This window comes from Chiloscyllium plagiosum, chromosome 1 (genome assembly GCF_004010195.1).
Source record: "Chiloscyllium plagiosum isolate BGI_BamShark_2017 chromosome 1, ASM401019v2, whole genome shotgun sequence".
NCBI lineage: Eukaryota > Metazoa > Chordata > Chondrichthyes > Orectolobiformes > Hemiscylliidae > Chiloscyllium > Chiloscyllium plagiosum.
The window spans coordinates 136503329-136514400 of record NC_057710.1 but is presented as its reverse complement, the minus strand read 5'-3'; the positions used below and the strand labels follow the sequence as shown (position 1 = coordinate 136514400).

Here is an 11072-nt window from a genome sequence, read left to right as displayed (position 1 = left end):
TTGTGTCTACAAACCACATACAAATCTGGATTAAGGCTGACACCAATGACCTCTGTTTGGGCTCAATCATAGTGATGCAGCTCCAGACCAGGTTTTGGTCAAAATATGTAAAAAATTAAATTCCAAAGGTGAGCAACTTGGAACTTAGCAAAGAATCATGGGGAGAAGTTCAATGTTAGGGTCAGGAATGAGGTATTAAGTCACCTGTTCTGGTCAGGTGCATTGGTTTGGCACATTCAATCCTGAGCATATTTGACATTCTTTGCTCTCACTCGTTTAGATGTAAATGTTCTATAAGGGTGCAGCAGATAGTCTCCTTGTGAGGATATCTCAGTAACTCTTCAACTGAATGATAGACTTTCATTGATGTCACCAGTAGCTGACAAACAAAATGTGCCCGGATGTAATTCCCAGCTATTGCACTACTGCTGCAATGCGCATATCCTGCCTCTAGAGGGGGTGCACCATCGGTCTCTGCACTTCCGACAAGCCACCTGAAGAGGGCGAGCAGGCCAGCATCTGTAATACGGCAGGTCACTGATGAAGAGAAGAGTCACAAAGCTGTCGTAAGAGCGCGGTGTTTTGAGATAGTGTCGCTGAAAACTTCGGCGGAATGAGGAGGGTGAATGAAATTTGAAATGTAGTAGGTGTTTTCGAAGTTTGTGAAGGTAACATACATTTTAAAATACAATACAAAAACACTGGCTTTCGTGCGGGACACAATAAGCGAGTTAAGTTTGGGTTTTTTTTTACATTTCTTTTTGTCCCTTGCAGCGAGGGAGGCCGCGCGCTGCTCGGGGACACCGAGTGATCCTGACACTGAATGCATGGGATCCCTGTGCCTCTTCGTGGAAGAGACACGGTCGCTGCTAAGAAGGCAAACCCAGGAACCGGATTTCTATTCCTGCGTTTTCATTTTTCTTTTTCGACCTTTAATTTTTTTAATAGTCGGGACATTTAGAATTGGGTGACGGTTCTCAGCAGTTCGTTCATTTCCTAGTTCCGATGATCATCTGAAATCGCTGGAGTTATAGCAACGAGAAGAGGCCCCTGGATTAATTTAGGGCGTGAAGGAATGGTTCAGAACCAAGGAGGCCTGAACAATTCAGGTTTAGAAGACAGGAAGAGCTTCCCGAGCAGATAGGGGAATTTAGGAATGAACGGCTGTTTGCTCTTCGCTTAAAATTCTAACGTACATTTTCAAAACTATTTATGGGTTCCAATTCTCTTGCACTGTTCTGCGAGTCGTTCCCAAAGGTTGCTCAAGTATCCCTTAGACCTATGAATGGATTTGAAATTAACAGCATAGAATGTTCTAACCCCAAAACAAAAGTGAACTGGATTACTCAAATAGTTAGCAAGGAAAAAGTTGGAAAAAGTGCAAAGATTTAAAGGCTTAACTCTCACGTGATTGTTTTGCCACGCTTTATGAACGATCTTGTTCATTCTGAATGAGTGGCCAAGAAAAGAAATGAGGTTTAGACAGATAATACAAGGAGGATGCAATTTAGCTGTCACTTTAGAGGAATCAGAGGGTTTGGAAAAGTATAAACACAGTGGGTCCGAACACCATCTGTTGTGAAAGGATCAGAGTTAATGTTTCAGATGTATGACTATTTGAAATGTTTCTCTGAGGAAACGACTAGAGAAATTCAAACATATTTTTGGGAGATTTAGCCTTCAAGTTGGGAAAGCATCACGTTGAACAGACTTAGAGAAAATAAATGTCGAACGGAAATAGCAATTAAGAAGGGTAGGTAGGTCAAGTATATTTTGAAGGTTACAGGCACAGTCTGAGAAAAAGAGAATCATGAACAGTGACCATGCGGGAGCCAGAACTGAATCTCGAGGAGATGTAGAAATCCAAAGCAAGATCTTGTGCTACAAGGTCAGTAAACAACAAGGGATTACATCTAATCGACAGCAGGAACAAAAAAAGCATCAATCTGTATATTCTCTACCCATTGAAATTTGGGCGAGGTCTAAATCAAACAAAAACATAGACCAATTAAAGGAAAGAAACCTCAAAAAGTAGCTTTAATTTTAACAAAAACAAGTCCAAATGACCACCTTTGGCTTGATTATGGTTTGTACAAATCAGTAGCTTGTTCCACAGACCTATTATTTCCTTGGCAAGTATTTATCTTTTGTCATTTGAGCCAGATCATGGCTTGTATAATTTCAAAGTTAAAAATCACACCAGATTATCATCCAACAGGTTTAATTGGAAGCACTGGCTTTCGGAGTGCTGCTCCTTCATCAGAATTGATGAAGTGGTTGTGGAGTACACGGAATTTATAGCCAAGGTTTACAGTATCATGTAACTGAAATCATACATTGAAAAATAACTTGATTGTTTGTTAAGTCTCTCATCTGTTAGAATGACCATGTTAGTTTAACTTCTTTCATATGTAAATCACAAAGCTTTTTTTAAAAGTTACATTTTTAGATTAACCTGAAAGAAGTGACACTAATAGATGAGAGACTTAACAAACAAGGTATTTTTCGATGTATGATTTCAGTTACATCACACTGTAAACTTTTGCTATAAATTCTGTGTCTTACAATTGTGTACTCCACAACCACCTGATGAAGGAGCAGCGTTCCGAAAGCTAGTGCTTCCAATTAAACCTGCTGGGCTACAACCTGATTTTTAACTTTGTATACCCCAGTCCAACACCGGCATCTCCAAATCATGTGATCCCGTTCTGAAAAGAAATAAATTTGACTTAAGTCCTCTTCAAGTAATTGTTCTTTGATAGTATAGAATTTGAATATTAGTGAAAAAAGACACATTTAAAGTTTATCATCTGGCATACATTGGTATTTCTTGTGAATTGTGCTCTTTACTCTTCACACTAACACACTATACTGTGAGAAGGGAGTGCTGATTAATTGACAAGTGGACTCTGATTGTAGGCAGGTTTGCTAGTATTGGTCATGGTGTAATCCTAAGAAATGGGCCAGAGAATAATTTAACCCTTTCTGAGTTGAGGCAAATACTTTCTGTCTGCAAGAAACCAAGCCCATTAGAGTTTTTAGAACATGGAAGTGTACCACACTGCAAGCCCAAATGACAATTGTGAATTGGTTTCACTGTAATTTTTAATCACATTTGGGAAAGCAAAATCAAGTTTGCAGGATCACAGTAAATAATTGGTTAGTGTGTTTTGAGGTTTGTAAGCATGGACGGGAAAGGAACGGTCAGGACTTTGCTTGTTGAGAATAGATAAAATAATATGCTGTTTGACACAATCCTCCAGTTTTTGGGACAAATGCCCTACATACTTACCATTACACTAGCACTGAAATTGATACGCCACCCTATAAAATAGGCAGCACATTGTTTGGCTAGATGGCACTGCTGCTGTCGCTACTGCGTAATAGCAAAGAGCAGTAGCTAGCTTAATCTGAGACACCTCGCCCAAAATAATTTGAGTGAGACTGTGTGCATTTCTCAGGATAAAAGTGACTGCCTTCGGGCTGTTGATGAGTTTCTGTGATACACCACAAGAAATGACATGATCACAGTCACTTTGATCCTGCAGAATGGCTTTGACACATCTTATTTCATCAGGAAGCTTACTCAGTGAATAATGGCTCGGGTCCGACTTATGAGGTTGTTGATGAATCTTCTCGCAGCTGATGTGTAGGAGTCCTGATGTGTACGTTGACCAGTGAAAGTAGGTTTGTGGTAGACAATAACTGGCTGATTTCTCAACTCCCATTAAAGAAGGAAAGGTGATTTGAAATCTCTGTCTTAGAGGTCAGTTTGAATGCAGGATGGAACCCATTGGGAGGTGTAAGGAAATTCTTGCATGTGGATTGGGAAAATGGTGGCATAGGAGTATTGTCACAGTGTTAATAATACAGAAACCCAAACTAATGCACTGGACACATGGGATCAAATCTGACTCTTGCAGCTGGTAGAATTTAAATTCATCAATATATCTGAAATTTGAAAGCTGGTATCAGTTTTGGTGACCATGAAATCATTGATTATATAAAACACCATCTGGTTCACTAATGGGGACGTAAATCTGCCATCCTTATCCAGTCTAGCTTCGACTTCAGACCCAGAGCAATGTGGTTGAGACTTAACTGCCCTCTGCAGAGACCGAGCAAGCCTGAGTTCAAGGGCAGTTGGTATGGACAATAAAGGTTAGTCTTGCCAGCATTGCCCACATCCTGTGAAAAACTAAAGGAAAGAATTCAAATAAATCAAACATGTTATCAACATATCAGAAAAATGCAAGGGATTAGAGATTAGGTATCGTTCATTCGAACACATGTTTTTCATGGAACTCAGCAAAGTCAGTTGAGAGAGAGCTGGGTCTAGCAGGGATCTCGTGGCAACCCTGTCGATTTGGGGCATATGTGGTGTCTATAAAACTGAAGCCCTGAAGAAGGGCTTATGCCCGAAACGTCGATTCTCCTGTTCCCTGGATGCTGCCTGACCTGCTGCGCTTTTCCAGCAACACATTTCCAGCTCTATAAAACTGAACTCAACTGAGCCTGTTGATACTGTGACCAGTCCCAAGTCAGCCTACCTGTTTTAAATGATGCTTGGTAATGTCCCTCATCATTTAACCATTGAATTATCAATGATAATGCCCCTTTTAGTCAAAGTCAAACCAATTAACAAAGTGTAAAATATTGTTTTCCCTTACATTGGTATATATTACTAATTGTCCTATGGGTACAGGTTGGAAAGAGGCAGGTGTATGAGAGGCATGTGTAAGATTGAGACATTCTGTGAGATAGGTGCTGGAGATCAGAGTTGAGAATGCTGGAAAGGCACAGCAGGTCAGGCAGCATCCAAGGAGCAGGAGAATTGATGTTCCTGATGAAGGACTTAAGCCCGAACCGTCGATTCTGCTGCTCCTCTGATGCTTCCTGACCTGCTGTGCTTTTCCAGTACCACACTCTAGATTCTGTGAGATGGTGAGTTTGTAATGCTTTCCAGTGGATATCTGTGTGAGTGTGACTGAAAGTGTGCAAGTGCATGTCTGAGTTAATATTCAGTTGATAGAGTTGAATCAGTTAATTATGTAATAAATAAAGGTATGTGGGGTTTCTACAACCCATGCAGTATGCATCTTGCTCCATCCTTCTCCATGTGCAGGATGTGTTGTTACCTGAAGTGGTTCACATTCCAGATTTTGAAGCTTCAGTAGCAGCTGCCATTGCTGTGGTGTGACCAGCGGTTTAGAGTTGTGTGATGACCCATTTCTGACTTGTGCACTCTGCAGCCTGAGGGTTTTCGAGAGGAGAAGAAATGGGTGCCTGAATAGGAGAAAGGGCAGAAATTATTTGAGAATGGAACCAGATATAAGCAATTTCACTTGTATGGATAGATGAGCAAATGGAGTTGTTCTCCTTGATGGAGAACGTGGAGAGGAGGTTTGATAGACATATTCAAAAGCATGAAGAGCCTGGAATTGTGTTCCTACTAGTGTAAGTGTCAAGAGTGAGAGAACATTGGCAAAAGAATCAAACACCATAAATTAATGGTGACATGTGGCAAAACTCTTTACACAGCGAGTGGTTGTGATCTGGAACGTATCACTTGAGAGTCTTCTGGTGAAAGATTCAATCTTGGCTTTCAAAAGGGAATTAGATACTCATTTGAAAGGAGAGAATTTGCAGGGCTGCCATAAAGTTGCATGAGTGGAACTAACTAACCAACCATCAGCCAAATCCTCAGGGGCCTCTAACTGAGAACAGTTGGGTATTGCCTACTAGTCTTGAGTTTCTCACAGATCTTCATATTATCTACAAACCTTCAGATTATTCCCCATAACAACTACTGTACATCTAGATGAATAGTAGAAATAATAAATTGTAATTACCCTCACCTTGTTGAGTCAGTATTGACTCGTTTCCAACTAATCTTCAAAATGAAATCCCACCTATAACATCCGACCCCCCCCAAAGCTTTTTTCAAGACAGTTTTCATTCAGTTTTCATGTGTGCTGAGGCTCTTAATTGCATTAGAAACATTTTCTCTGGTTCTTCAAATTCCAAAAAGTATTTGGAGTCCAGAAAATGCAATGAGCTTATCCCAACCAATACCTTTGACTTCATCAAGCAATGGCGGCTCGGTGGTTAGTACTACTTCCTCACAGTGCCAGGGGCCTAGGTTCGATTCCACGATCAGGCAAACTGTCTGTGTGGAGTTTACACATTCTCCCCTTGTCTTGCGTGGGTTTCCACTGCGTGCTCCAGCTTCCTCCCACTGTGCAAAGATGTGCAGATTAGGTGGATTGGCCATAAGAGATTGCCCCATAGTGTCTAGACATATGCAGCTTAGGTGGCTTACGCATGGATGCAGGGTAACAGGGATAGGAGTCTGGGTGAGATGCTCTGTGGACAGTTGGTATCAACTCGATGGGCCAAATGGCCTGCTTCCACACTGTAGGGATTCTGAGTACGAATGCGAGGACTTGCTTTGATCGCAATTGCATTGTCTGAGAGGATGTTGGAAAAAAACTTAACAGGTTTCGCATGGCAATTAGTTAAATAAAGGGGAAGAATTTACAAGGGTATTACAAAAAGTAGTGAAAATTAAGCTTTCTAATTAGATGCAAGAGCCAGCGTAACAATAAGGCTGCTCAGTGGTTAGCACTGCTGCCTCACCAGGGTCCCAGGTTCGATTCCAGCCATGGGCAACTATCTGTGTGGAGTTTGCATGTTCTCCCAGTGTCTGCGTGGGTTTCCTCCTAGTGCTCCGGTTTCCTCCCACAGTCCAAAGATGTGCAGGTTAGATGAATTGGCCATGCTGAATTGCCCATAGTGTTAGGTGCATTAGACAGAGGGAAATAGGTCTGGGTGGTTACTCTTCGGAGGGTCAGTGTGGACTTGTTGGACCGACGGGCCTGTTTCCACACTGTAGGGAATCTAATCTAAGTTTTCCTGATATTTAGTTCTCTGCTTAAGAGATCATATAGCATCCTTAGTGATTCCTTCAGGTATCTTTCCAATCCTTGGGAGGTTTTCTTCAAAGTTTGGAACTACATTGGCTGCCATGTAATCTAAAGAAACAATCCAATGCGAGCTGTTAGAGATGCAGAATGTAAAGACACAGACACTACCCCCATCATTGTCAAGACTTTCAGGTAGATATCATCTGGACTAGCTTTGATAATGTTAAAAATTTAAAGAATTTGCTGGCTGCTGTGTGAATGAAGAAGAAATGGAAACAGTCACAGGATTAGCAAGGGCCAAGAAAATTGCTTTCTGAATCCAGAAACAAGAGACATTGTTTAAGGGCAGCAGTCCATGGAGGCAGCTGAACCTAATTTTTACAGTCTGGCTAAAAGTCTAGAAGCTCTCGCGTGATGTTTGTGTACAGGAGTTGTGGAGAGGTTTAAGACAATACATGGAGGTGAGGAGTCATTGTTTTTCACATTGCGTTTCCTGGAAGTAATTAAGTCATGTTTGGTTCTTGATTGGGTTGCAGCCCTGAATGTATTCTTAAAATACATTCTTAAGCACATGCATTGTCTTCATCACTTTCTGTCCCGGATAATACGTTCTCCCCGTGTCTGCGTGGGTTTCCTCCGGGTGCTCCGGTTTCCTCCCACACTCCAAAGATGTGCAAGTCAGGTGAATTGGCCATGCTAAATTGCCCGTAGTGTTAGGTAAAGGGGTAAATGTAGGGGTATGGGTGGGTTACGCTTCGGCGGGTCGGTGTGGACTTGTTTCCACACTGTAAGTAATCTAATCTAATCTAATCTAATCTAATCTAATAATAGCCCATTTTGCAGTTTTGATAAACTGAATTTCCACATTATATGACTGACCCTATTCCTTCAATAATTGAGCAGTTAGTTTCTGATTTGAAGCTGCAGTAATGTGATGCATCCACTTATCTCTTTGCAACGTGTTCATGGTGAATTGTAACTGCTCAGAGAAATGAACTGATGCTCAAGCACCCAACTATGAAAACTTAAATCTGTTTTTTCCTTTCAGAGATTTTGATTGTGATGTCTTTTCGAGGAGGTTTTGGTAGAGGAGGACGAGGAGGTGGCTTTGGTGGAGGAAGAGGAGGGCGAGGAGGTGGAGGATTTCGCGGCAGAGGGCGAGGAGGCTACAATACAGGATATGATCAGGGACCTCCTGATAGAGTGGTTGGTAAGACGATTACAATCGATTTAAAATGCCACCATCCTAAACCACAGGATCATTGCTATTCACGTAAATATTTGAAATATTTCCGCGGCTTAATCATTAGTTTGCTTCGTCTAACGATTACTTTTTTCCCCCCAGGAATTAGTGAAGCAGACTGGCTAAAGATGTTACCAACTATTTGGTCTTTCCTAATTACACAAATAATTCAAATGTTTTTTTTTCATTTTATCCGCTCATAGGATATGGGTGTTGCTGGCTGGGCCAGCATTTATTGCTCTTCCCTAGTTGTCCTTGAGAAGGTAGTAGTGAGCTGCCTTCTTGAACCACTGCAGTCCACTTGCTGTGGATTGACCCACAATGCTATTATGAAGGGAATTTCAGGATTTTGACCCAGCGACAAGGAATGGCAATCTATTTCCAAATCAAGATGGTGAATGGCTTGGAGGGAAACTTGCATGTTATGGTGTTCACATATATCTGTTGCCCTTGTCCTTCTAGATGGAAGTGGTTATGGGTTTGGAAGTTGCTATCTGAGGACATTTGGTGAATTTCTGCATCTTGTAGATTGTGCTGCTGCTACTGAGTTTGGTGGTGGAGGGAATGGATACTTGTGGGTGTGGTGCTAATTAAGTAGGCTGCTTTGTCCTGGGTGGTGTCAGTCTACTTGAGCATTGTTGGGACTGCACCCATCTAGGCAGCTGGGGAGTATTCAATCATACTCATGACTTTAGATTGTGGACAGACTTTGGGGAGTCAGGAGGTGAGTTACTTGGCCGCAATATTCCTAGCCCCTGACATGCTCTTGTAGCCACTTTCTGCTAAGTTCAGTTGAGTGTCTGATCAATGATAACCTCCAGGATGTTGATTGTGGGGGATTCGATGATAGTAATGTCAGTGACTGTCAAGGGGCAGTGGTTAGATTGTCTCTTATTGGCATTTGTGCGGTAAGCATGTTTGCAGACAGAAAGTTGTATAAGGCTTCCAATTTCTCTCTTACACCCGTCCCTGATAAAGCAGAACTGAATGCTCATTGGTGAAGGAATTCTGTCGGCACGGTGGTTCAGTGGTTAGCACTGCTGCACAGTGCCAGGGACCCAGGTCAATTCCAGTCTCAGGCGACTGTCTGTGTGGAGTTTGCATATTCTCCCTGTGTTTCTGTGTGGATTTCCTCCGGGTGCTCCGGTTTCCACCCACAGTTCAATGACGTGCAGGTTAGGTGAATTGGTCATGCTAAATTGCCCGTAGAGTTAGGTGCATTAGTTAGTTAGGGGGAATGGGTCTTCGGAGTGTTGGTGTGGACTAGTTGGGCCGAAAGGCGTGTCTCCACACTGTACGGAATCTAATAAAATCTATTTGTCAAGAATACTGACTGGTTGTGTTCGAATGTGAAATAATCTACAGCACTGCACGTGCAGACCTTACTTACTATTGCACATTGCCACCATGAGTAAGTGTGTATTTTCCATGTGTGCTGTACCCTCTACGCAGCTTCACACACAGTTAATGAAGTGGGGTGCAATTCCCCCTATTTGCTTGAAGGCACACATTGTGCATATCATGAAGCTGTTGACCCACGTGAGTTGGTCGGGATACCAGATTTGATCAACTCATGTAGGCTGCAATTTTGCAGCTCATTCTAATGCAAGGTAGGCCCTGTACTGGGGTTATTCAAAGGACACTCACCATGTAACTAAGAGACTTTGTTGTGCTGCTGCAAAATTCATGGAACCATTGTGGTGAGTGGCTGGAACAATTTGGAGGTTTCTAGCTGATAGCAGAAAGGGAGGAAGTAACATTGCCTTGCAACGATCACCCTCCTGTCACTGTGGTACAATTTTATGAACGTGGTAGCAGTAGGAAGCCATTCAGCCTCTTGAGCTGGCTCTGTCATTTCAAACCGATCATAGCTGATCATTCACCTCAATGCCACTTTACAACATTATCTCTATGTCACTTGATGTCCTTAGTATCCAGAAATCTATTGTTTTTGGTTATGGAGAGTTGACAGTTTTTTGGGACACAGAATTCCAAAAGTCTGTGACCCCCCCCTCTCCCCAAAGACATTCCTACTGATCTACATCTTAATGGTGTGCAGTTCTACGTATATCCACGTAAATGTGACATAAATTTTCATGTGTAGGTTTAATGAGATTATACATGTCTAATATTTGCTTTCTTTTAAATGTAGAATTGGGACATTTCATACATCCTTGTGAAGACGAAATTGTTTGCAAATGCACCTCTGAAGAAAATAAAGTCCCGTATTTCAATGCGCCAGTCTATTTGGAAAACAAAGAACAAATTGGAAAAGTTGATGAAATATTTGGGCAGCTCAGAGATTTTGTATCCTTTCATGAGTTAGTGTTGTGAAAGAATTTTAACTAACATGTTTGCAAAGTTGATTGCAACGTAATGTTATAGAACATAGAACAGCACAGCACAGAACAGGCCCTTCAGCCCACGATGTTGTGCCGACCACTGATCCTCATGTATGCACCCTCAAATTTCTGTGACCATATGTATGTTGAGGAGTCTCTTAAATGTCCCCAATGACCCTGCCTCCACAACTGCTGCTGGCAACGCATTCCATGCTCTCACAATCTCTGTGTAAAGAACCTGCCTCTGACATCCCCTCTATACTTTCCTCCAACCAGCTTAAAACTATGACCCCTCGTGTTAGTCATTTCTGCTCTGGGAAATAGTCTCTGGCTATTGACTCTATCTATGCCTCTCATTACCTTGTATACCTCAATTAGGTCCCCTTTTCTCCAATGAAAAAGGTCCGAGCTCAGTCAGCCTCTCCTTAAAAAATAAGCCCTCCAGTCCAGGCAGCATCCTGGTAAACCTCCTCTGAACCCGCTCCAAAGCATCCACATCTTTCTTATAATAGGGCGACCAGAACTGTCTATCTCAGGCGACCGAATCAACACGGACATCTA

The 11072-nt window shown here is 42.1% G+C and overlaps 1 protein-coding gene across 3 annotated transcripts in view; it reads left to right on the top strand.

Annotated features, from left to right (window-relative positions):
- The first annotated feature begins 501 nt into the window (after nt 1–501).
- gar1 (GAR1 homolog, ribonucleoprotein) overlaps nt 502–11072 on the top strand; it is a 21737-nt gene continuing 11166 nt past the window's right edge. The window contains exons 1-3 of one of the 3 annotated variants that reach the window (XM_043697861.1): nt 502–668; nt 7975–8136; nt 10322–10476. In XM_043697861.1, the coding sequence (XP_043553796.1) occupies nt 7989–8136; nt 10322–10476 (303 nt within the window). In that variant the 5' untranslated portion in view covers nt 502–668; nt 7975–7988. Of the gene's footprint in view, nt 669–844; nt 1889–6929; nt 7119–7974; nt 8137–10321; nt 10477–11072 lie in introns of those variants that run through there. The other 2 variants (XM_043697870.1, XM_043697852.1) reach the window with 2 other exon arrangements.